The following is a 27,744-nucleotide window of genomic DNA, read 5'->3' on the forward strand; positions in this document are numbered from 1 at the left end:
AACTATATGAACCTTAAACGTATCTGCGTTGCAAGGATCTGTCAGTATGGCAGGCCTACATTCAGATCATCCAGTTATTGAATCTCCATTGATGAAGAATCTGATCGCTCCTGGCAGTGCATTTGCAATTGCTTTCATATTTCTTATTTTTCAGTACACATTCAAACTGGACTTTCAATGTCCATGTAATGCTTTTCCCAACGAGGTATTCTGTTTTTTGTATGCTTTTCTTCCATTCATCGGACTTTTTATTGTACTGAGTTTAAGTACTAAAAAATGTGCTATAATGCGCGCAAGGTGTTGTCCCTGCACTTCTGCATGCTGTTCATGGAAATTCTGCGGCAGGATTTTCTGCAGAAACATCTTTCTTTCTCTATTGTGGATCATAACCATTTTGATTGATGGTGACGCTTTGGTGTGCTTCTACCTAACAAAAGAAAACATCACACATTCGTACAATCAAATTCCGTGTAAAAAGAAGGAGAATCTTACTGCTGAGGAGTCAAATGATATTAGATATCAACAGGCTCTATCACAGGTATGTACATATGTTTTTCATATTATCATGGTTTTATTAAAGTAAATTTGTGTATGAACACATTACGTTCTGACTACAAAGTAACATTGACACAGGCGCACACACACACACCCTATTATTGCACAAAAGATAGCCAAGTTCAACTCGTTTTGTGACATTGTGTCATCGTTTTGTTAAATTAATTACCACGAGAGCAATGCATTTGACGGAAGTTTAGCTTCTGCAGAAGAACTAGGCTAGTAAGCTATTACTTCATACGCATTTTCTAATTTCATTCACCAAAGATTACACACAAAGTTGGTAATTAGCAAATACAATTGACAATTTACAGAAGAAGAAAAAAGCATCTATCATACAGTGGCAAGAAAAAGTAGGCTATGTGAAACACTTGCAGAATCTGTGAAAATGGGAATAAAACTAAATAAGATGGATCATACAAAATGCTAGTTATTTTTTAAAGTTATTTTTTATTTAGTACTGTCCTGAATAAGATATTTTACATAAAAATGTTTACAAAGTCCACAAGACAAAACAAAAAACAAAAAACGGTTGAATTTATAGGCTACCTCGATCGTTCAAGGCGCTCCAGGAGCTGCGCCTGGACGACAGCTCGCTCTTACTCCTGTATACAATAAAACGAAATATGTCAAAACACCTCTTTGCCTCTTTTCATTTGCATTAAAAAAATATTAAACATTAATAGCCACACAAATGTGGTTCAGGCATGCATACCTGGATCATCTTCACCAGGGCCGGCCCTGACCAATTTGCTGCCCTAGGCAAGATTTTACTTGGTGCCCCTTGTATCAAGGTTTAGCACTACACATTATCAGTCTAAGTTGTGGAAACACTCGTACTGTTTTATTTTTGTAATGCATTGATGTTTTATTTTTATTGTTGTTGTTGTTTTATAAGATGTCCAGTCCATTCTACCCCATCATTATGTTCATGATATTATTATTGTTTTTTTATTTGTTAAAGGCTGATGATAGTAAAACTGTACAAATATTACACCTATGCCACATTACAGCCTAAACACAAATAGCAAGAGTAATTGCATCTAACATTCATGCACAAACTATTCATTGAGAACTAGCAAAAGTGTTTGTTTTCCAGTATGGCAGCAATCTTCCACTAAACTATGAGCATTCATGCTTTCACCAGGAATTCAACTGAGAAATTTTGATATTTAATGTGAATTTTACATAAAATGTTGCCATTTTAAATAAACCTGTATATAAATATCATTACTAATTTCGGCAAAAACATTTTAAAATTGCTATACACCCCCTTAAAACTGCACAACTGCAGAGTAAAAACATTAGGCTATTAAAAAAGTGATATTACATGCGTTTAATATTTTTTATATTATTTATTTTTTACAAAATCACACTGGCTGTGGCCTCTGGAGAACCCAGAACAGCTGCTTGCATAAAGTTTAAGGTAAAAATAACTGGAATTAATTAGCAAACATTAGTATTTTACTACTATGCAATTAAATAAACTGTTCATTAACTGTTCAACTAATTTGCCTACATTCCTTTACTTCTGTCTTTACACAGCAAAAAATGCTCTTCTTATTTATAATCTTTTTCTTGTTTCCAGTCCAAATATCTAAAAATTCTTAAATCAAGGTGCATTTAGATGAGTAAAATGACATACTTCATTTTGATTTGATTTTCAAGTAAACAAGAAAAATGTTTTGAGTTTTTGCTTAAAACAAGCAAAATTATCTGCCAATGGGGTGAGAAAAATAATCTTATTTCTGTTTGGGACAGAAACAAGATTTCAATCAGAAACAATATTATTTTTCCACTCCATTGGCAGATAATTTTGCTTGTTTTAAGCAAAAACTCACTTCATTTTGATTTTATTTTTCAAGAAAACAAGAAAACTATCTTCTGTCATTTAACTTATCTAGTAAACGCACCTTCAACCTTGATTTAGGAATTTTAGATATTTAGACTAGAAACAAGACACAAATACTACGTAAGAAGAGCAGTGTATCCCTTATCTTCCCTGCATCCAGGGCCGGCTCTGTAATTCTGGGGGCCCTAAGCAGGATAATTTTGGGGCCCTGCCTTGCAGTGAATAATGGAGTATTGCACTGCAAACCAGCAACTGTACACAATCTAACACTTACATATTTCATCTGTATATCTTTTAACATGATTGCCTACAATTATTTTACTGCTTATTAAAGTACACTCACTGAAACAGTAAAAGTAAAGATTATAGATTTGCAAATTTAAGGTCAATTTGTTGTAAACAAATAAATATTAATAATTTAGCATTAACAATATATAGCTAACTTACAACATTAGCCATAGTGGTATGCGGCTCGCTATGCTCTACTGAAGCAGCAGTAGAGTCACCTCCTCCAGCTGTTGAGATTACAATATAATTAATAATAAATACAGTATGCAGAGTAGATAAAACACATTCATTTTAAATTAATATTAAAGTACAATTAGACAACATAGTGAATTATGATTATAAAACTAAATTTTTTATTGGCAAGAGGAAAATTAGCCATGTTGAAGTTGCGCACAAAACTATTCAAAAGAAAGGCAGTGGGAAATATTTACTTGTGTCAGCCTCATGAAATGTTTCTCCACGACCACCAAAATATTTAAGAATGGCTCCTCCTGAGAAACTGACATTTAGTTTTTTACAATTATGTTAAGGGTAAATTAAAAGAAATCCAATGTTAAATTATATTATTTAATTATTGGTTTATTAACTCTTACATACTGTTCATATTTTAAACCTTCACAGCATGGAGTGAGATATTTTTTACCTTTTATGATTACATACAGTAATACATTCACTGTAAAAAAAAAAATCAGGTGCCCAATTGAAAATTTTCTAGTGAGCGATCACATCTAAAATTTTCAGTTGGCCAAATTTAATTTCTTGAATTTTAATTGAATTAAAATGCATCAATTCACATTAATTCAATTTGGCCAACTGAAAAATTTAGATGTGATCGCTCACTAGAAAATTTTCAATTGGGGACCTGATTTTTTTTACAGTGTTCTTTACTAAAATTTACCACAAATCCATTTTGCTTTTAGGTGTCTTGTATCGATCATTATTCAAAAATGTTTCAGAGAGGACACTGTTTTCTTTAGGTTTAAATGGTCTGGGCGATTTAGCTTAACAATATATAAAATATTTCATAATAGTATATAGATTAATATTTATTAATAATCTTTAATTGCCTATTCAATTAAGACCATAAGAAAAAGCTTGTATTTAACCGCTTTATTTTAAACTTCATTTTGATTTTGACTGTCAAATGATTGCTCTTTCTCTTCCTATTACTTTCTTTCTCTCGAATGTTCTTAAACTATTTTTTTATTGTAATAAGCGTCTATTGAGACAAAGATTTTTCATTTTTTTCTTTCCCAGAACTAGTGTAGGTCATGTAACGTTAACTGTTAAAAAGAAAATACATTCATAGGAGGTGGGTCTGTCTCTACGCGGTCTGTAGCCCAGAGCTGGGGCCGACGGCTGGACCATAGCGCAAGCAATGTTGATTCAGCATAATCAGAGGTGGACAGTAACTAAGTACATTTACTTGAGTACTGTACTTAAGTACACTTTTTGAGTATCTGTACTTTACTGGAGTATTATTTTTTAGGGATACTTTTACTTTAACTTCACTACATTTGAAAGACAAATATCGTACTTTTTACTCCATTACATTTCTATCAAGGTCCTCAAACTCGAAAGTCATTTCTGTAGCAGCTTTAAAAGTCAGTGGATGATTTTTTTCTTCTTTAAAAGTTTTTATTTTATTTTATTTTTTTGCAGACAGCCTATCAGTAATAACTCTGGTATGGGGTCATGTGAAGTTTCCCAAAAAAATTTTTTTACACTGATCAGTTTACAGCAAAATGGAAGAAGACGGTTCCTTAGCACAGTGTGTGCACCCATGGCTATACTTAAAAAGTATGCTTCAGTTTTCTCAAAAGATTAAAGATTAGTTTAGTTGGCATACACTTTGATGCATGTCTCATAAAATGTTAAAAAATTTAAATGTCTGGGAGAAAGAGAAGAGTAAACAGTTGGGAGAATATTGTATGCGTATCAGTGTATAGGGTCCATGCATTCAGCCTTAAAGTGACAGAAGTTTTGTAAAGAGCATTGTAACTTTTATACAAGAAATTGAACATTTCAATACTTGTATAAAAGTTACAACGCTCTATACAAATGTAAAGAAATTAGTTTAAGGTATTCGTATGCAAGCATGTCGGATGGAGCATCACTGACTGGCTTAAACCACCTTGACATTGTGCATTTATACAACAATAATAAAATAATGCATTGACATAAAAAAGGAAATTTACTTTTGATACTTAAAGGGGCTATATGCGTTTTTCTGAAATTTAAACTCGCGACTGACACCTGTGGCCAAAAAACAGAACTGCTCTCATTTTCTGCTCGCTCTCGCAGCGGTGGTGACGTCACATCCGCAGACAGCGCGGGAAAAGACGACCCGCCAGAAAATAGGAAAAATAGGAGACAGGCTTATAGGTGCACCCACTGTGAGCGGACAAGGTGTCAGTATGCTCATCAGGAGATGTTTGAGTTATAAATGGTAAAATAAAAAGGCTATTGTTACGTTTATTTTGGGGAAAAAGTTGCATATAGCCCCTTTAAGTACTTTTAAAAACAAATACTTCTGTACTTTTACTTAAGTAAAAATCTGTTTTTAGAACTTTCACTTGTAACGGAGTAATATTTGACCAGTAGTACTTTTACTTTTACTCAAGTAATAGAGTTGTTTACTTTGTCCACCTCTGAGCATAATCGACGGACAGCTAACGTTATGCTGCGTTCACACCAAACGCAAATAGAGTGTCTGGCGCGAGTGATTTGATTTCAATGTTAAGTCAATGGAAAGGCGCGTTGACGCGCGTCTAGAGGTCCCGCGGCGCGGAAGGCGCTTTTCGCGCGGTGCGAATGACGCGGATTGAGCGTCTTGCGTGATAAACTGCGGCGACGCTGGCGAGTGCAATCTGTAGTTAGGGGGCCCCCTAGTGGCGGCGGGGCCCTAAGCAGCCGCTTAGTTCGCTTATAGGGAGAGCCGGCTCTGCCTGCATCAGAGGGCTTCTGTCTTTTTTTTTAAACACTTAAATTCGGCCATCCGTCATAAATAATCAGGCAACACCTGGCGCGAACGGCCAAGCACCCTAAAAAATGAAAGCAACCCTGTCTGCGTTGGATGCAGCGAGAGGCGACGCGACACAACAAATTCCCCTAACGATAAACTGATCGCGCGTTGTATTTCTGACGCACTTCAAGTAGATCGGCGGGGGGAGATTGATGAGGCGGACCGGAAAGATGCGGGGACTTAGTTACGTTTTTTTGCGCTTTATTTGGTAATATTTCAAATTAATATTAATAAAATAGTATCAGTAATACATTTTGGCGCCCCTATGGATGAGTGGCGCCCCTAGCATTTGCCTATTCCGCCTATGCCACGGGCCGGCCCTGATCTTCACTGAATGTATTTTATAACAAACAAAATATAAAACAACCATGCCTCTTTTCGTTAACATTTAAAAATATAGGCCTATACATTAACATGTGTTTCAGAAAATAAGTGTGCATAGGCTATATATGATTATCACTGTAATAAAATTAAATAATTGATAAAACACAACCCAGTCTAAATAGCCTAAAAAAATAAAGTTATGAAACTTCACTTTGCCATCAGTCAAAACGATTTGGCAAGCAAAGATTCATGAGACCAAAGATCGCCCCGAGACATCAGAGCCAGCCAGCGGCAAATGCCAGAAGGACTAGCCGAGGAAAGTCTGCTCTCGCCTGGGTTAATGAGCGCCGCTGTTCGACTGGATCTCACAACTCCGAGAACGCCAGATAACAAATTCCAATCACTCGCGCCAGACGCTCTATTCGCGTTCGGTGTGAACGCAGCTTTACAGTAGGCTAGGCTACATCTGCCAGAAATACGTTTAGATGATGTACAGCGACTTTCAGACAAATTTTCGCTTACAACACGTTCTAAACTTGATAAAGGATAAAAATACTTTGAACAGAACCGGTTTGATTATAAAAGGTAGGCATGTATTTTCCAGCCCAGCTCCCAGCTCCTTTTCCAGCCCATCCCAGCCCAGGAGGAGTAGGCCTATAACGGACCGGTAGTTGTTAGTTTTCTCTTCTGCAAATAGAAAAAGTCCTTATATTCTTGATTATTTTTTAGCGCAATACAGAACGCAATATTGTGTTTCCATAATTCTGATGTTAGCTATAGATTGTGTGTTGTGATAAAAGTCGGTAAAATGGGGGATCACGTAACGCTTCTGTGATGGCTGCCGATCTTTAGAGCTCCCAGCACGCTCCCTCTTTTATCAATATTTAACTGTACTTATAATATTTATCTGTTTATAGAAATGTATTGATATGGTACAAATAATTTATTAATCCATCAGCAATTATAGCAACAAATGACTTACATTCCCAACCTTTTGATATCTTGAGAGGGACATGGCAAGGATGCCCCCGCTCACCAATGTTATTGGCATTGTCTCTCGAACCTCTAGCACAAAAAATAAGACAAGACCAAATTTGTTTCATTTCAATCAAGGATACCCAACATGCAATATCTCTCTACGCAGATGACATGTTACTGTATTTTTTCTTTTTTCTTTTCAGATTTCAACACAATCCAAAACATGCTAGAAATATTTAACTGTTTTGGGAAATTTTCTGGATACAGGATCAGTTGGTCCAAATCATCTCTTCTACCTTAAACAAAAAAGCTCAGAGTACAGATACCATCAGTTATCCCAATTATGAATCAGATTACTTACCTAGGGATATTGATACGGCCCTCTCTAAAAGAAATTGTACATATTAATTATGATAAAGTCTTTCAAAAGCTTAAAAGAGATATTGACAGATGGAGGACACTTCCCGCATCACTGCCATCTAGAGTCTCGACTGTGAAGATTATTATATTAGGGTTAATTTTCTTAGTGCCATGATTCCCTTGCCACCTCTTTTAAAATAGTGGAAAAGACTTGACTCTTTAATTCGCACTTTTCTTTGGAATGGCAAACAACCAAAGTTAAAATTAGTGACGTTGCAACGTACTAAAATGGAGGGAGGTCTTTCCCTTCCCAATTTTGAGCTATATCATAAAGCATTCCAACTGCGAGCGGTCAAGACATGGTTTGACTCTATAGCCTGCACACCTTGCAGAGAAATAGAAGCAGCAATTGTCAGAACAATTAGACTTGAAGATGTACTTTTTTCTGGACTCTCTTTAAAGTGTTGCAAGCAATCATTCGGTCCTGTAGGGCCCGTGAAATTGGTCCAATCTGCCGGTTCGCCAATACACAGGGAAGGTCACACGTGTTCTGTCCTTATTCATGCAAAGTATTGGTTGGTTAAATTTGTAATATATTAATCATATATTTACTCGTTTATTTCATCTGACTCCATAAATGAAAGGTTTTAATAATATCTGTGCCTCACTAAAAGTGAGCGAATGTTTGACTATTCCTTTAACCATTAAGTGAACAAAGTCAAAATCAGTTAGAATAATCAAATGTAACAATTTATTATGTCAGGTAAATGTATCATGCCAATTTCATAATCAATTCAAAGATAATCGATACAAAACATCAAATGCTCAGGAATACAGAGAAGATGCAAACCCAACTTTAAGAAGTACATGAGGCTGAGAGATTTCTCCCTCAGCCTCGCGGGCCGACCTCAAGTACAGGAAAGGCCTCGAACTCTCTGCTGCATCTCCTTAAATAGCCAGACCTCTTTTACATGGAAACATGTGCTAACAAAAGAAATTTACATGCAGTGGTCGCACCTTAATGGGGGTTGGTGAACATTTGCTTGAGATAACCACCTTCTTTTCTAAGTCAGTTGTCCATAAATTCTTAAAACCTTATTACCTTTTATTTTATCTATCTGGATATGAGATATCTGTACCACTCACTTTGAGACATTTCAAATGACACCAAAAACATAACAGTCAATGATAAAACATTCACATTAAACCATATTCCTGTGTGAGTTATTAGTAGTTTGTGGAAGTGAGGTTGTGTGGGGACCCTTTGTCTCAGAATAGGGCCTCAACCAGTATTTTCAGTCTTACAGATTCCCTCCTTGATCCCGTGGGTCACATTCTGATGAACACTTACGGGGTCACAGTAAGACGTTTGTTATAATCCTTGAAGATGCAGCACAAAAATTGTTTTTGCAATGTTGGCATCTGTAGAAGCTCAGTGGGCTGTGTTCACCTGCAGTACACCTGTTCTCACCAGGTGTATAGCTTGAGTCCGGCAGGTGGATGGATGCGTTCAGGTTCTCTTCCTGTATTCCTGTGACGTGAGCAAAGTTCATAGAGTCAATCTGGACCTCTTGTGACTTGATCAGTTAACGTGTCATTCCTTCTTGGGGAAACTTCCGCTTCCCTGGCACCTTCTCCACGATGAGGATCTGACCCTCCTCGACCCATCCTGTCACCTCCAGCGGTACGGTGGTCTGGGCAGACCTCAGTGGATGAAGGGGTTCTCCTTTGACACCTGAAAAGCATCTTAAATGTCCGATTCACGATTGAGCACATATATGAACTTACAGTCGTAAGGAAATGCATAGGAATGCATAATGCAAAATCATGTCATGTTCAATGTAAAATACCATGTTCATGTCAGCAAATGTGAGTGGTACATTTGGTCTCATTAATTACCTGATTTTTAATTACCATTCCAATAGTACTCCTATAGTGGGTCAATGAAGGACAAAGGAAGATCTTATAAGCTCTTATCCTGTTTCTAGAAATATTTCAATAAATGGCATTCTAACAAATCAACCAGTGCTGGGTTAAATCAACATTTCATGAAGAGTGTCAGCTAAATTTTGGTCTAACCAAACATAGAGATTCAATTGAATTGATGTCCAAAAACATTGTTGTGAGTCAAATGGACAATATACAAATAAGCAGAAATCAAAATAAGTTTCAGAAATTAAAATCAAAAGATTCAGAAATGTTTTCTGAATTACTCAAAGAAATAAGCAGAAATCAAAATTAAAATCAAAATAAGTTTCAGAAATGTAGCAAGTGGTCGGTGTAAACCAATCAATGGTTTTGTGTGAGAGTGTTTTTTAGAATGTCAGAGTGTGTGTGTGTGTGTGTGTGTGTGTGTGTGTGTGTGTGTGTGTGTGTGTGTGTGTGTGTGTGTGTGTGTGTGTGTGTGTGTGTGTGTGTGTGTGTGTGTGTGTGTGTGTGTGTGTGTGTGTGTGTGTGTGTGTGTGTGTGTGTGTGTGTGTGTGTGTGTTACATTAGTTGGCAGTTTGTTGTGAATAGCGTATGCTGTTCTTTGTGTCTCTGTTAGACAATGATCATGAGATCAACTCCACCCTGTGTGTGTGAAGCTATCTGGTCTACCCCAGGAAATGATGCTGTGAGGGTATAGTGATGGAGGGGTGTGTTCAGTGTTCATGTCTAGGAGATGGGTGGAATCTAATCTATAACAATTGTGTTGCAAATTTCGATCCAGTTCTAAACTGGGAGGCCATATTTATGCAGTGATGTGACAGTGTGACGTGTGAAAAGGCCTTTTATAATGTCTTTTCACCCATCTCCCGAGTCTCAATTCCGCTGTCATGGATTTGCTCCAGGTGGACTCCACCATTTTGCAGAAGTAAGCCTGAGACAGAAAACAGAGGAGAGCGAACCACAGATAATTCCAATATTTTAAAGCATTAAATTCAGACGTGTGGAATTCTTTTACTTGTTCCATTATCATGTAAGTTGCCATTTTAATTCCAGATGTCACATGAAACCGAGTTTCATTGACCAAGTCTGAATTGTTTATTATATTACATTTAGTTGTTGCACAATTGTTTGCTATTACCTGTGCCACAATTCTAGCCGTGTTTTTTAACGGTGAAAAATAAATGCAGACCTCTACCCTTTTTTGGCACTGGGTAGCACACAAACGAAATTCTGTTTCAGAAATTGACGATTTTGAATTGACGAAAGTCACACTTCTACAATTATTGTCCTGCTCGGCGAATGTAATATAATGTTTATTATAATTCAAGTTATAATATAATTATAAGATCTACATTCGCTGTTTCTCTTTTTTCTTTTCTATGTTTCAAATACCTTTTCTTCTCATTTAGTCTTTTTAAATGGCTATTTTAACGTTTGATTCTTCTATTTACTCTTTTTAATTTGTATTTTACCCGCTCAATTTAGGAAACTATATCGCTCCGAGTTCCTCACCAAGGTCTCCTTAACAAGTGGTCAGTTCCGAAGATCAGGAGCTGAGGCAGTTGGCTAAATATCTAGGACTTTGCCGTACACGCGCAACAATCAAAGATATATTATATAGCCCCCTTGGATGCCCTTCAAGAACTCAATTCAATCTTATCATTAAATTAGAACCGAAGTCATCGGAAGCGTCCAAGCTAGGTTAACCTAGTCAGACTAACCCTTCCCCTCATCCGAGTCGCCCGCACACTCCCTGATATCAGTTATTAGCCGTCGCTAACCTCTGACGCAACCTTGTAGCAATATACGAATCCATTCATCTTATTTGGGAAAAACAAATCTCAGAGTAATTCAGAATAAATTCAAACGTGAGAATTTATGATTTTTGTTCAAAATTCAGAGTTGTTACGTTCTCTGACGCGTCTCTGGAACGTTGAATATGACAAGGTTTTGTTTTCAGATAGACACACGTGTTTAATTCAGTTTACACAGGACACATGGCCTAGAATACAACATCTACAACCTTTTTACCTAAGTGTTCCAAACACCCACAGCAAACCAATAGAATACAACATCTATATCACCTTTGCCTAAGTGTTTCAACTACACTTACAGTAAAGTAATCCTGTGTTTAAAGAATAAACTTTAAATTAGCCTATGTGCATGTTGTAGCACAAACAACCAAATTGTGTTCTATTGATGTGTTAAGCACAATTTTCTGATACTTCGAATATCTGTTGACACACGTGTTTAATTCAGTTTACACAGGACACATGGCCTAGAATACAACATCTACAACCTTTTTACCTAAGTGTTCCAAACACCCACAGCAAACCAATAGAATACAACATCTATATCACCTTTGCCTAAGTGTTTCAACCACACTTACAGTAAAGTAATCCTGTGTTTAAAGAATAAACTTTAACTTAGCCTATGTGCATGTTGTAGCACAAACAACCAAATTGTGTTCTATGTGCTTTTCTGATACTTCTAATATCTGTTTCATACAATTCATGCAAATGGAGACTTTCCCTCCCAGTCAGCCAGTGACACAAAACAGGGGTTAAGCGTTTTGGGCGCAGCATGGTTTTAGCATTTAGCATTAGCCTTGAGCGTTTTGAAAACAACATGGACATTAGCATTTAGCATTAGCCTTGGGCGCAGCATGGCTTAGCATTTAGCATTAGCCTTGGGCGCAGCATGGCTAGGGTTGCCACCCGTCCCGTAAAATACGGAATCGTCCCGTATTTACAAGCAAAATGACGCGTTCCGTATCAAACCAATACGGGACGCGATTTGTTCCGTATTTTACATAGGTCACACATAGTTCAATAAACACACAAGGATTTTGCAGTGTGGAGAATACTGATAGCAAATATAAACAAATCAATTTCACAATAAGTAGTACAGGAGCTCATTTGTGCGTGATTGCGTTTTAGCGGCTTTGTTGACATAGCGGCGGAGTCTCGAGAACATGCGCTGTGCCGTGTGCCTGAAAACTTGCCGGTTTTTTAAAAAACATGTCGAGCTCGCGTCGCGTGCGTCCACCGTTTAAACGCAAGACAATCTCCAGATATAGAGCTGAATATCAAAAAGGCATCAATGGGTCTGTCCAGTAACTCATGATGAACCTCAGGCCAACTGCACACTTTGTGAGAAGCATTTCAGTTGCTCAGACTGACTGTCTTAAAGCAACAGCGGTGACAGACACATCTGTGCTTCTAAAGGTAGCCTATAGTTTTTTTAATGGATAATATCTTAATATAATATTCCATAAATTATCAGAGCTTGGCAGACAGAATTATTATTTTTTAGACAGGTTAATTAATAGATTAAATGTAATTATTAATTTATAATTTAGCTACGCTATAATCATACATAACCAATAATCCTGTCGTATAAAGTTTATGACATTTAAAAAATGTTTTTGATAAAAATGGGACCAATAACTACATGATAATATAGTCATAATTTAAGTAAATTAATTAAAAAAAATTACATTTTTGAAATTCAAAAAAGTGATTAGTGTTTCAGAATGACTGCTTAAAGAGACAGTTAACCCAAAAATGAAAATTCTGTCATCATTTTCTCACCCTCAAGTTGTTCCAAACATGTATACATTTCTTTATGTTGAACACATAGGAAGATTACTATGGAAGTCAATGGTGCCCCCAAAGAAGCCTGGTTACAAACATTCTTCAAAATATCTTCTTTTGTGTTCAGCAGAATAAAGAAACTCATACAGGTCTGGAACATCATGAGGGCGAGTAAATGATGACAGCATTTTCATTTTGGGCTGAACTGTCCCTTTAAAGTGCACCAAATAGGCTACTAAAAAGTTCTTTAGAAATAAATAAAATAATCAAATTTAAAATAATATAAAATGTGCTCTGTTGCAAGTTCAACGGGGGGGGGGGGGGGGGGGGTCGTGAATGGGTGTCCCTTATTTTGCCACACCAAAGGTGGCAACCCTAAGCATGGCTTAGCATTGACACTAGAATTTAGCATTAGCCTTGAGCGTTTTTAGCCTGTAAATCATATCATCCTGTTTTCCCAAAATGTTATTTTTATAAACAATGCATCGATCTGCCTTTTATTTATAAAATCACGTGTTTTCCGATCGTTTACAAACTTAGATTTTTCTTTCTCTGTTTTCTGTTAGTTTGCTCTTCACGTGTTGCTGGTTTGTCTTTAACAAGCCCAGATACAACAATGGCCGGAAAACATGCGGTTGATTTTAAAACTTTTAGGCTTTACTTTTTCGGCTCTTCATCGAGTTATTAATTATTTGGAAGATGTTATTCTCACTTTAGGTTTCGCTTCCTGTTGCTTCGGCAAAACAAGGAGATCTTTACAATCTAATCTTTCTTCATCTGGCTGCGGCCTCACGCTTCTAAACAAAGGGTTTTAATTCCAAACCCGTAAACAATGCAAACATTTCTTCAACACTTCTAAAAATGCAAAGAAAATTGACTTACCACAGCCACGGAAGAAAGAGAAGATGTTCAAAACCTCTTGTTGATTTTAAAATCACAATACTTGCTGAAAAGGACGTTTCTCGTGAAACTGCTTTGTTTTGAGATCACGTCGAGGTCACCATTTTGTAGGGCCCGTGAAATTGGTCCAATCTGCCGGTTCGCCAATACACAGGGAAGGTCACACGTGTTCTGTCCTTATTCATGCAAAGTATTGGTTGGTTAAATTTGTAATATATTAATCATATATTTACTCGTTTATTTCATCTGACTCCATAAATGAAAGGTTTTAATAATATCTGTGCCTCACTAAAAGTGAGCGAATGTTTGACTATTCCTTTAACCATTAAGTGAACAAAGTCAAAATCAGTTAGAATAATCAAATGTAACAATTTATTATGTCAGGTAAATGTATCATGCCAATTTCATAATCAATTCAAAGATAATCGATACAAAACATCAAATGCTCAGGAATACAGAGAAGATGCAAACCCAACTTTAAGAAGTACATGAGGCTGAGAGATTTCTCCCTCAGCCTCGCGGGCCGACCTCAAGTACAGGAAAGGCCTCGAACTCTCTGCTGCATCTCCTTAAATAGCCAGACCTCTTTTACATGGAAACATGTGCTAACAAAAGAAATTTACATGCAGTGGTCGCACCTTAATGGGGGTTGGTGAACATTTGCTTGAGATAACCACCTTCTTTTCTAAGTCAGTTGTCCATAAATTCTTAAAACCTTATTACCTTTTATTTTATCTATCTGGATATGAGATATCTGTACCACTCACTTTGAGACATTTCAAATGACAACAAAAACATAACAGTCAATGATAAAACATTCACATTAAACCATATTCCTGTGTGAGTTATTAGTAGTTTGTGGAAGTGAGGTTGTGTGGGGACCCTTTGTCTCAGAATAGGGCCTCAACCAGTATTTTCAGTCTTACAGTCCCATTGTAACAAACACCATTAACACTTTCATAGCAGTGGAGAAATTATTAAGTTACAATAACAAATGGCACTTACAGACTCCCTTATGGCGTAATAGGAATATTAAATGTGGTTCTGAACCATTCACATTAGAACAGTGGTCAAAGCAGGGAATAAGGACTCTTGCTGACATATGGAATGATAATGGGATGTTTAGTTTTCAAAATATAGTTGCATCTTTTAATGTACCGGCATCATCCTTTTTTTTGTTTTTGCAACTGCGTTCAGCCCTCAGAGCATATGGAGTCCCATGGGGATCAGCTCTCTAAGCACATCCAGTTCATTGTTGGCTTTTTAATCCTTCTCAACAAAGGGCAGTGTCAGCTGTCTATCCTTAACTTCTTGAAGTTAAACGAAAACAATTACCACTGCACACAATTTGGATAAGGGAGTTATCTGTGGACCAGATTGATTGGGAGACAGTCTATATGCATATACAGTGAGGAAAATTATTATTATTATTATATAAGTATTTGAACACCCTGCTATTTTGCAAGTTCTCCCACTTGGAAATCATGGAGGGGTCTGAAATTGTCATCGTAGGTACATGTCCACTGTGAGAGACATAATCTAAAAAAAAAATCCAGAAATCACAATATATGATTTTTTAAACTATTTATTTGTATGATACAGCTGCAAATAAGTATTTGAACACCTGTCTATCAGCTAGAATTCTGACCCTCAAAGACCTGTTAGTCTGCCTTTAAAATGTCCACCTCCACTCCATTTATTATCCCAAATTAGATGCACCTGTTTGAGGTCGTTAGCTGCATAAAGACACCTGTCCACCCCATACAATCAGTAAGAATCCAACTACTAACATGGCCAAGACCAAAGAGCTGTCCAAAGACACTAGAGACAAAATTGTACACCTCCACAAGGCTGGAAAGGGCTACGGGGAAATTGCCAAGCAGCTTGGTGAAAAAAGGTGCACTGTTGGAGCAATTATTAGAAAATGGAAGAAGCTAAACATAACTGTCAATCTCCCTCCGACTGGGGCTCCATGCAAGATCTCACCTCATGGGGTCTCAATGATCCTAAGAAAGGTGAGAAATCAGCCCAGAACTACACAGGGAGCACCGTTTCCAAGGTTACTGTTAGTAATACACTAAGACGTCATGGTTTGAAATCATGCATGGCACGGAAGGTTCCCTTGCTTAAACCAGCACATGTCCAGGCCCGTCTTAAGTTTGCCAATGACCATTTGGATGATCCAGAGGAGTCATGGGAGAAAGTCATGTGGTCAGATGAGACCAAAATAGAACTTTTTGGTCATAATTCCACTAAACGTGTTTGGAGGAAGAAGAATGATGAGTACTGTATAAAAGGCTCTGACATTTCAGGGTGCCTGCCCCTTTAAGACTCTTATTCTGTAGTTACGGAAGAGAAAATGTGTGGTTAGCGTTAGATATAGCGGGTATGGAAACAAGTTCAAATTTAACGACATCATTTAGCCTACGTATCTTTGCTGTGCAGCTTCCTTAGTCCCTTCTGAACAATCCAGCTTCCAATGTTCATGCGTTGAGTTAATGACGGAAAGTAAGTGACTGTTTCTTTGCTGTGTTAGTGTTTCTATCGTAGAATTACTATGCATTACCATGTGCCAGCGTGATGAGTGAGATTTATAGTGATAGAACAATGTTTATGCTGTAAAACACTGTAGGAAATAATAAGTTAACTAGTGTGAGCCTTCTGATATATAAGTTACATAGTTACATTTATAATATTGAGTTAAGGGAATTAATATCGTACTCACGAGACCATGTGCGGACGCTGTTTGAGTAGTAGCCTTGTCTGGCCAGAAGATGTCGCCATTGCTCCTTTGTTAACCTTTTCTAATACAGTTTAATGTGAACTGGTCAGTGAAATAGGTGAAGCGCTTTATATTTCTCCAAGTAGTAATATTCATGTTTATGTAATTGTAGATTATGTTCAAAGGGGCATAGTAATGTTTATTGAGATATTTAAGTTAGATGAACCTGATTTGTATTATATGTGTGGATATATTCTTTATGTTGCATAGAAATGTATTTACTGTAACTGTTTAGATGGCAGTACCTAATGGTGATTTATTTGTTTTATTATCAGACTATAATGACAATACTGGATATTGGAATGTTCTGATGAGCACTGCTGAAGTCCAATACAATCTAAAGAAGAAAGAATATATCCTCGTCTTTATTCCTGTATTCTGACCGATACACCATCCTGTTTATTGCCTGAAACCCTAGATGAACTAGCCCTATTACCTCTTTTATATTGGTCCTTCGAGCCGGATACAGTATTCAGGATGGAGGCAGATGAAGAGATGTATCCTGATGTGAGACCTAAACGTCAAATACGTAGACCTGTCAGACTTCTGGACTTCGAAGTGGACTATATGGGATATAGTCAACGAGATCAGTTAAAATGGGATCTGTCATCCCCTGCATTGGATAGGAGGGTGTTCCCCACTCGGGAGGGTCCAGACCAGATGACCCTTTTCCAGACAGCCCACTCTCACTCTGGGGGTTTCCCTGGGAATGCTGCTCACCCTGAGATTTATCTGTTAGTCCCAGACCAGAGGAGAGATTTGGATGGGTTTATTCAGCCTGCGCGAACACCCTCATCCCATCAGAGCCCATATCTGGATTCTCGTATCTCGGAGGAAATTAGAGCTATTCGGGAGGAGAATATTAAGCTGCTCCAAACACAACAGGCCTTCCAGACTGGCATAAAGGAACTCAATGAAGCACGGCATGAGATGAAAGAGCTGCTGGAGGTAGCCCGCTCGCTGAGGGAAAACCTGGCCCAAGTTAATAGTCCAGCCGCAAACTACAGCAACCCCACATCTCCACAGGCCGGTGCTGTGGCCTCAAGAAGTTTCACTGATGCAGCACACTCGAAGGAAATGGAGGAAGAGGACTGGCCTGATCCTCCACCCTGGCCTGAACCTGATGAGAACCTGACGGGAGGCATGCGCAATCTCAGGGTCGAAGAACAAGGGCTAGACCGTAACCAGCTCGACTTTTCCCCCGGAGGTAGAGTACGTATGCCTTGTAAGCCTCCACTGTATCCTCAGTACCCCGCTCCTGCTTCTGATAGAGGGATATCATCATACCTCTCTAAACGGCCCTTTCAGTTGCTCACACACCCTGCCCCAGCTCATGCACCTGTAATGAAATCAGCACCTGCCCGTGCCTACCATCCCTTAGAGGCCAGATACGGAGCGGTACATGGTATGCCGCCATCTAACCCGTTTATGCAGCCGCTGGGGAATGAACAAGTGTATCGAGGGCCTCAACCCACAATCCCAAGGTTCATTCACCCGGATCCCAGTGAGTTCGCACGGCTTCGCATAGCTTTAGAAAACCTACTCCCATCCACGGCTACAGAACTCTTCAAGTATCAGATACTTGTAGATCATTTAAAGCTGGAGGAAGCCAAGCTGCTAGCTGATGCTTATCTAAACTCACCCACCCCTTATAGTGACACTATGTCAGCCCTCCATGACAAATTCGGGCAGCCTCATCAACTTGCCTTAAAGAAGATAGCGAACGTCCTGGAGACTCCCGAGGTGAGGCGAGGTGATACTATGGCATTCCAGAAGTTCTCTCTCCAGATACAATCTTTAGTGGGTTTATTGCAGACTCTGGGACCTGAAGGGGAAATCGAACTCAACTGCGGATCACATGTTGCTCGTCTGCTGAGTAAGCTCCCTCCAGAGCAGCGAGCTGATTTCCGTCGACATCAGTTCAAGCAGTTAGGGGCGACCCACACTTTACATGATTTGTCAGAATGGCTCCGCTGTGAATCATGGTGTCAGGGCTTCGACAGTCAGGCTACTGGATGCAGCATAAAGGAATGGCAGAACGTGAAGACTGATGGTCGTCTTGGTAGACAGACGGTGACTGTCCTTCATGGAGCTGGTGAGTCGGCAGAGACAGCTTCTTCGTATCTTAAAGAGAGTTCAACTAACCGAGGAGCCAAGAGTAAAGCCTACTGTGCCTACTGTGAGAGTACTGAACATTATCTTAGTCAATGCAGTGCTGTCACCAAACTCTCTAGAGACCAGCTTAGAGAATGGATCCGGGTTAACAAACGGTGCTGGCGCTGCGCACAAACTCATCAAGCTGCTCAGAGCACATTGAAGAAACCTTGCAACATCTGTCAGGGAAAGCACCTACTGGCTCTTCACGAGATAAATACAAGAGCAGAGAGGGGCAATAAAGATGTAGCTGCCAAAGAAGAGAGCTACTTAACTAGCTCTGCGGCTGACTCGCTCTACCTGGACAGACCTGGAGCCGGGAATCAAGTCATGTTGAAGGTCGTCCCTGTGCTTGTACATTATGGGGATCGGACGCTGGACACCTTTGCGATCCTCGATGATGGGTCAGAGAGGACCATGTTGTTGCCAGCAGCAGCTAAGTTTCTTGGCCTAAAGGGCAAACCTGAAGCGCTTCCTTTGCGTACAGTCCGACAGGACATCCAGATCCTCCATGGCCACACAGTGTCTTTCAGCGTCTCACCAGTGGCGAACCCTCACATCAGCTATAAGATCAATGGGGCCTTCACAGCTGGCCGCCTCAGCCTAGCACAGCATACTTACCCTATTGACCGCCTGAAGAGAAAATACAAATACCTAAGTGGTATTCCCCCCACCTGCCTTAAGAGATGCTCAGCCAACACTCCTTGTAGGATCCGATAACCCTCAGCTGATAAGACCTGTTGAGCCAGTCAGACTTGGTCCATCAGGTGGCCCAGCCGCAGTCCGCACCCGGCTTGGGTGGACTCTTCAGGGCCCCACCCCATTCATGGGGCGGCCTATCCAACCTGCACAGTGCCTGTATACTTCATATGCGCCATCAATGGATGAGCTTTACAAGCATGTTGAGAGGCTCTGGCAAGTAGACACTGTACCTTACCGACCAGAAAGAGAGGTGACTCGGTCAAAGCAGGATCAACAGGCTGTAGCATTGCTTGAATCCAAGACTGTCCGTACTAATGTAGATGGAATTCTTAGGTACGCCACACCATTGCTGCGACAGGCAAGCATGCCACCATTGCACTCGCCAAAGGAGGCAGTTATGCCCATGTTACATAGTACTGAGAAGCGACTCTTAAAGGACCCCAGGCTGGCGTATGCATACAGGAAGGAAATGCAGAAGCTCATTGAAGCAGGTGCTGTGAGGGAAATCACTGAGGATACCTCAACCAAAGAAGGATGGTACATCTCACATCATCTCGTCAGCCACAACGGGAAAACCCGCCTGGTCTTTAACTGCTCTCACCCGTACCTTGGGCAGACCCTGAACCAGTACATGTTACCGGGCCCTACTCTTGGTGCCCCTTTGCTGGGAGTTTTACTGAGATTTCGTGAACACCCCATCGCGGTTAGTGGAGACATCAAGGGGATGTTCCATCAAGTCCGCCTCATCCCTGAAGATCACCGCCTTCTAAGGTTCCTGTGGCGGGACCTGAAGGTGGAAGAGCCCCCAAGAACATTTGAGTGGCAAGTTTTGCCTTTCGGCGCAACCTGTAGCTCGTGCTGTGCGACATATGCCTTACAGCGCCATGTTGTTGACCACTGCGGGCCTGACGATGACCTGAAATTCTCGGTTGAGAACTGCTTTTATGTGGATAATTGCCTGCAGAGCATGGGTACATCGGGTGAGGCCAAACTGCTAGTTGATCGACTCAGGGATCTTCTGATATCTGCAGGTTTTGAGTTGCGTCAATGGGCTTGCAACGATCCAAGAGTCCTGCGTCACTTGCCTCAAGAGGCCAGATCGGAAAGCCTGGACCTGTGGCTGGCACAGGATAAGTCCAACCCTCTCGAGTCAACACTTGGTCTCAGCTGGAATTGGGTAACCGACTCCTTGGGCTACAAACATAGGCCTGTGTCCTACGAGGAACCAACCTTGAGGAACATCTACAGAGTTCTAGCTACACAATATGATCCCCTGGGTTATATGTTACCTTTCTCCACCCGAGCAAAGCTCATCATCAGGCAGCTGTGGGATAAGAAGAGAGGATGGGATGACTCGAACTTACCCGCCGACCTCCTGCAGGCCTGGTTCAGCTGGGAGGCTGAACTTGAGTCCTTACCTCTACTTACATTCCCACGTGCATATGTTCCGGCGGACGTTAACCTTGCGGGTGCCACACGTGAGGTGCACATCTTTGCAGATGCCTCTGAGCAAGCATATGGAGCCGTAGCCTACATGAGAACTGAAGAAAAGGAAGGACAGCTCCATCTGTCTTTTATCCTTGCTCGTTCACGAGTAGCTCCAAGACGTCTGCATTCTATCCCACGCCTGGAGCTTTGTGGAGCTCTGGTTGCAGCACAGCTGGCTCGCGTTCTCGAGAGGGAACTTACTTTGACAGTGGCTCGAACTGTGATGTGGTCCGACTCCACTACAGTACTGACCTGGCTACACTCTCAGTCTTGTCGATACAAGGTCTTCGTGGGCGCCAGAATAGCTGAGATCCAGGAGTTAACGGAGAAGTGCACTTGGCGCTACGTGGACTCTGCAAATAATCCTGCTGACGATCTGACGAGAGGGAAGACCCTGGAGGCCTTAATAGATCCCAACCGATGGTCTCAAGGACCTCCCTTCCTTCTCCAGAACCCAGCTACTTGGCCAGAAAGACCCAGCACCGAACCATTTGAGGATAAAGCGGAACTCCGGAAGACCACCTTCTGTGGTGTAACGATTACCTCACCAATGTCAATCAGCAGGGATGACAAACTGTACCAAAACTGGCAGGAGCTCATAGATGCCACTGCTCAAGAAATCCTGGGACAAACCCCTTCTAGTTGACCACCGAGTGCTGAAGAGTACCAAAAGGCGGAGATGATAGTTCTCCAGCGAGCCCAACAACAGTCATTCCCAGAGGACTACAAACTCCTTGCAGTAGGGAAGCCTGTCGCACCTGGGAGTCGGTTACTCACCTTGGCTTCACAGTTGGACAAATCCACGGACCTTATAAGAGTAGGAGGTCGGCTGCGACGTTTGGAAGGTCAAGACGACTTGATATTGCACCCTGTGGTTTTGGATGCCTCACACCCCTTTACACGCTTGCTTATACAAAAGTATGATAGCGACCTGCATCATCCTGGTCCAGAGCGAGTCTTTGCGGAGATGCGGCGGTCATTCTGGATAATCCGTGGGAGGGAGGCAATTCGCAGACACCAGCATTCTTGTGCCGATTTTCAGCGTTGGAGAGCTCAACCCTACATTCCCCGAATGGCGGACCTTCCCATTGCTCGTCTCCGATTACACAAACCAGCCTTCCACTCCACTGGCGTGGATTGTTTTGGGCCCATGTTAGTGAAGATAGGCAGACGTCAGGAGAAACGCTGGGGGATAATATTTAAGTGTTTAACAGCTTGGGCGGTACACTTGGATCTCCTCAGAAATATGGATGCGGATGCTTATTTGATGGCCTTGAGACGGTTCATCGCCAGAAGGGGGACACCTGCAGAGTTGTTGTCAGATCAGGGAACCAATTTTAAAGGAGGAGAACAGGAAATAAGAGAGGCTTTTGCCAGTATGGAGCCAACCTTGCAGAAACAATTCGCGCGACAGAGAATTAAGTTCCAGTTCAACCCTCCCGCAGCTCCACACTTCGGTGGAGTGTGGGAAAGAGAGGTCCGCTCTGTCAAGTCTGCACTTTACACCTGTGTGGGGGCCCAACCTGTTCATGAGGACGTCCTGCTCACCGTTCTCCTGGAAGTTGAGGCAATTCTCAATTCCAAACCATTGGGTTACGTATCGGCCGACATCGCGGATATCGACCCTGTGACACCCAATAGTCTGCTTATGGGGCGGCCTGATGGATCTCTTCCCCAAGTGGTTTATCCTGAGACGGAGCTCCTGAGCCGTAGACGCTGGAGGCATTCACAGGTTCTCGCTGATCAGTTCTGGTCCAGATTCATCAGGGAATATCTCCCTGGGCTGCAAACTAGACAGAAATGGCACCCCTCTTCCCCTGAACTACTGGAAAAGGCTGTTGTCATGCTGGTGGACTCGCAGCTACCTCGAGCCTTGTGGCCCATTGGGCATGTAATCAAGAGTCACCGCAGCGACGATGGACGCATTAGATCTGCTGATGTGGACATCAAACTACATGCATACACCCGACCGGTAGCTCGGTTGGTGATGTTGCCAGCTCTCCCGTCGGGGATGGACGATGCCTCTGTGAGCCCCTCACAGCCTGACCGATAAGCCTTTTAAAGGGAGCAAATGTGCTTGCACATTTGGGGGCGGCTGTATAAAAGGCTCTGACATTTCAGGGTGCCTGCCCCTTTAAGACTCTTATTCTGTGGTTACGGAAGAGAAAATGTGTGGTTAGCGTTAGATATAGCGGGTATTGAAACAAGTTCAACAACATCATTTAGCCTACGTATCTGTGCTGTGCAGCTTCCTTAGTCCCTTCTGAACAATCCAGCTTCCAATGTTCATGCGTTGAGTTAGTGACGGAAAGTAAGTGACTGTTTCTTTGCTGTGTTAGTGTTTCTATCGTAGAATTACTATGCATTACCATGTGCCAGCGTGATGAGTGAGATTTATAGTGATAGAACAATGTTTATGCTGTAAAACACTGTAGGAAATAATAAGTTAACTAGTGTGAGCCTTCTGATATATAAGTTACATAGTTACATTTATAATATTGAGTTGAGGAAATTAATATCGTGCTCACGAGACCATGTGCGGACGCTGTTTGAGTAGTAGCCTTGTCTGGCCAGAAGATGTCGCCATTGCTCCTTTGTTAACCTTTTCTAATACAGTTTAATGTGAACTGGTCAGTGAAATAGGTGAAGCGCTTTATATTTCTCCAAGTAGTAATATTCATGTTTATGTAATTGTAGATTATGTTCAAAGGGGCATAGTAATGTTTATTGAGATATTTATGTTAGATGAACCTGATTTGTATTATATGTGTGGATATATTCTTTACGTTGCATAGAAATGTATGTACTGTAACTGTTTAGATGGCAGTACCTAATGGTGATTTATTTGTTTTATTATCAGACTATAATGACAATACTGGATATTGGAATGTTCTGATGAGCACTGCTGAAGTCCAATACAATCTAAAGAAGAAAGAATATCTCCTCGTCTTTATTCCTGTATTCTGATCGATACACCATCCTGTTTATTGCCTGAAACCCTAGATGAACTAGCCCTACTAGATTACCTCTTTTATAAGTACCATCCCAAGAACACCATCCCTACTGTGAAGCATGGGGGTGGTAGCATCATGCTTTGGGGGTGTTTTTCTGCACATGGGACAGGGCGACTGCACTGTATTAAGGAGAGGATGACCGGGGCCATGTATTGCGAGATTTTGGAGAACAACCTCCTTCCCTCAGTTGGAGCATTGAAGAAGGGTCGAGGCTGGGTCTTCCAACATGACAATGACCCGAAGCACACAGCCAGGATAACCAAGGAGTGGCTCTGTAAGAAGCATATCAAGGTTCTGGCGTGGCCTAGCCAGTCTCCAGACCTAAACCCAATAGAGAATCTTTGGAGGGAGCTCAAACTCCGTGTTTCTCAGCGACAGGCCAGAAACCTGACTGATCTAGAGAAGATCTGTGTGGAGGAGTGGGCCAAAATCCCTCCTGCAGTGTGTGCAAACCTGGTGAAAAACTACAGGAAACATTTGACATCTTTAATTGCAAACAAAGGCTACTGTACCAAATATTAACATTGATTTTCTCAGGTGTTCAAATACTTATTTGCAGCTGTATCATACAAATAAATAGTTACAAAAATCATACATTGTGATTTCTGGATTTTTTTTTAATTTAGATTATGTCTCTCACAGTGGACATGCACCTACGATTACAATTTCAGACCCCTCCATGATTTCTAAGTGGGAGAACTTGCAAAATAGGAGGGTGTTCAAATACTTATTTTCCTCACTGTACTACAGATCAAAGGTTTATGAACCATTGATTCTCAGTGCTGTGTCATTACCTGGATGATCCACGGCTGTTTTTGTTTGTTTGGATCTTATGGATCTCAAAACCATACAGTCATTGCTGGAGAGGGTTCAAATATACAAAAGATGCTGGAAGACTGAAGAGTTTGCAGGACCTGGAGAACCTATGAAGAACATTGGGCAGTTTAACTGCTCAGGACAAACAAGGGACTCAAGAACAACCATCACAAAAACAGCCGTGGATCATCCAGGTGACCACACAAAGCACTGAGAATCAATGGTTCATAAACCTTTGATCGGGGTCATTTTAAGAAATTCAGCAATATTTTTTTTTGTCTCGTGGACTATAGGTAAACATTTTTATGTAAAATATTTTATTCAGGACAGTACTAAATAAAAAAGGACATGCATTTTTTATGATCCCTCTAATTTAGTTAAAATTATTCCCATTTTCACAGATTCTGCAAGCGGTTCACATACTTTTTCTTGCCACTGTATATGTTATAAAATAAAATATAAAATAACATCTATGTTATCTTATATAGAATTAGTAGACTGTAACTGTGAAGAGCTGGATCTCAATGCACATTTCTTAATTTATAAAATAAATAATTTAGCTATATAAGTGTATACTGTATATTTATGTTGATATTGATTTGATCCTATAGGTAATCGGCTTGTCACTCCTCTTTATTACACCACTGGTTTGGTTGTTGGGTTCCATGTGTTATCAGTGTAAAACACCCTACAAATCTTTATTTGAAGATATATATGAGGAAGAGACAATGCGATGTGCAGAGATGGAAATGAGAGAGATGATTAAAATAAAGGCTACAGAAAAATGTAAGGATATTTTACAAAGACGAGTAGTAAATGATGATGAGGATTGGAAGAACCTGTCTGACCAACTAATTGAGTTAATCACTGAAGAGAACCCTGCATTACTGCATCAACCACCCCCAAACCAGGACACTCCTCAACCAAACCAGGATCCCCCATCAGGCGAACCAGAATCCCCCTCAGGGAACCAGGAACCTCCTCAACCAAACCAGAATCCCCCTCCAGTGAACCAGGACCCTCCTCAACCAAACCAGTATTCCCCTCAGGTGAACCAGGACCCTCCTCAACCAAACCAGAATCCCCCTCAGGCAAACCAGGACCCTCCTCAACCAAACCAGTATCCCCCTCAGGTGAACCAGGACCCTCCTCAACCAAACCAGTATTCCCCTCAGGTGAACCAGGACCCTCCTCAACCAAACCAGAATCCCCCTCAGGCAAACCAGGACCCTCCTCAACCAAACCAGTATCCCCCTCAGGTGAACCAGGACCCTCCTCAACCAAACCAGAATCCCCCTCGGGCGAACCAGGACTCTCCTCAACCAAACCAGAATCCCCCTCAGGCAAACCAGGACCCTCCTCAACCAAACCAGTATCCCCCTCAGGTGAACCAGGACCCTCCTCAACCAAACCAGAATCCCCCTCGGGCGAACCAGGACCCTCCTCAACCAAACCAGAATCCCCCTCAGGCAAACCAGGACCCTCCTCAACCAAACCAGTATCCCCCTCAGGTGAACCAGGACCCTCCTCAACCAAACCAGTATCCCCCTCAGGTGAACCAGGACCCTCCTCAACCAAACCAGAATCCCCCTCGGGCGAACCAGGACCCTCCTCAGCCTAACCAGGACACTCCTCAACCAAACCATAATCCCCCTCAGCCGAACCAGGACCCTCCTCAACCAAACCAGAATCCCCCTCAGCCGAACCAGGACCCTCCTCAACCAAACCAGAATCCCCCTCAGCCGAACCAGGACCCTCCTCAACCAAACCAGAATCCCCGTCAGCTGAACCAGGACCCTCCTCAACCAAACCAGAATCTCCCTCAGGCGAACCAGGACTCTCCTCAACCAAACTAGAATCCCCCTCAGGCGAACCAGGAGGGTCCTCAACTAAACTAGAATCCCCTCAGCCGAACCAGGACCCTCCTCAACCTTTATTTCCATAGCAACTAATCACCTCTATCTGTCCCTGATTAGCCCTCTTGTTATTATAGGCATCCCGATTCAGAGGTTGCCTCCTTCAAAGGACGCAGACTTAAACTGTCACACCTTCGAAGGTCAGAATGAACGTTTGTAAATGGGACAGTCTAGCCTATGGAGGATTGTTCTTAACGCCTGCAACTGTGACAGCTGCCGCTAATGAGTGGCAGTAACGTTTTTAAAACTTAAACTGTCTGAAAACAAAACAGGGTCCACAAACTGTCTAAATATGTTCACCATGGTCCACTTCTTTATATAATATAATAGTATAGTATAAACTGTATACCTTTTTCCTACGCACCATGACGCCTTTGCCAAACTATTGGTGTAACTTCCGTTAAACTGTAAATGATCAATGATGTTTGCTCTCTGAATGCAATAATATGTTGGGTTTTTTATTTTTTTTATTTTTTAACCCTTTCATGCATGGTGGCCACATTTGGGGACAGTTAATTTAACTCCATTTAGGGTTAATTTATCTTGGTAATTCTCTCCAAACCACTTGAGGGCAGTGTCAATAGATTGACAGCAATATTTTAACAGTGGCTACTGTCTTGTATCCCAAATATTCATTGCTTGATGACATCATTAATCCAAGATGGCTGACAGCAATAGCCATGTGCCAAATGCCCCAGGTATATCTGTGAAAAACTTTTACATAAGGAGGTCAATTGAGCTAAAAAAAAAAATATTAGTATGTACAGTAAAGTATGATGAATATGTTAGTATTTTAAAAACTAAAATTTATACACCAAAAACTAACTGTCCACGTATGTGGACGTCATGCAACAGTGGAGTCAGATTGCATAAAGGCTGATTTCTGTAACCTGCTAGTATATCTGTTCTATTTTCGCAAATATGTTTTGAATTGTCTTATATTGTAATAAAACAGACATTTAACAAATATATCAACATAAATAACTGTAAGGTGGAAAATAATCAAAGATATTTGAAATAGAACAAAATCATATGCTTTACTGTTAGCAACCATCGTTGTGACCA

At 40.9% G+C, this 27,744-nt stretch overlaps 1 protein-coding gene across 1 annotated transcript; it reads left to right on the forward strand.

Annotated features, from left to right (window-relative positions):
* Positions 1 to 27,640, forward strand: LOC307129056 (uncharacterized protein). Its single transcript, XM_079821183.1, has 2 exons — positions 1 to 538; positions 25,375 to 27,640. The coding sequence occupies exons 1-2, from the start codon at positions 47 to 49 to the stop codon at positions 26,617 to 26,619; spliced, it is 1,737 nt and encodes a 578-aa protein (XP_079677309.1). The 5' UTR covers positions 1 to 46; the 3' UTR covers positions 26,620 to 27,640.
* Positions 27,641 to 27,744: the final 104 nt, after the last annotated feature.

The sequence above is a fragment of the Gobio gobio genome (genome assembly GCF_949357685.1).
Source record: "Gobio gobio genome assembly, chromosome: 7".
NCBI lineage: Eukaryota > Metazoa > Chordata > Actinopteri > Cypriniformes > Gobionidae > Gobio > Gobio gobio.

Bases quoted from the DNA above. Each gene is read 5' to 3' on its own strand.
- LOC307129056 (XM_079821183.1), top strand. From the start codon at position 47: ATGGCAGGCCTACATTCAGATCATCCAGTTATTGAATCTCCATTGATG. The intron at 539-25,374 runs GTATGTACATAT...TTGATCCTATAG, and splicing joins ATCAACAGGCTCTATCACAG to GTAATCGGCTTGTCACTCCT.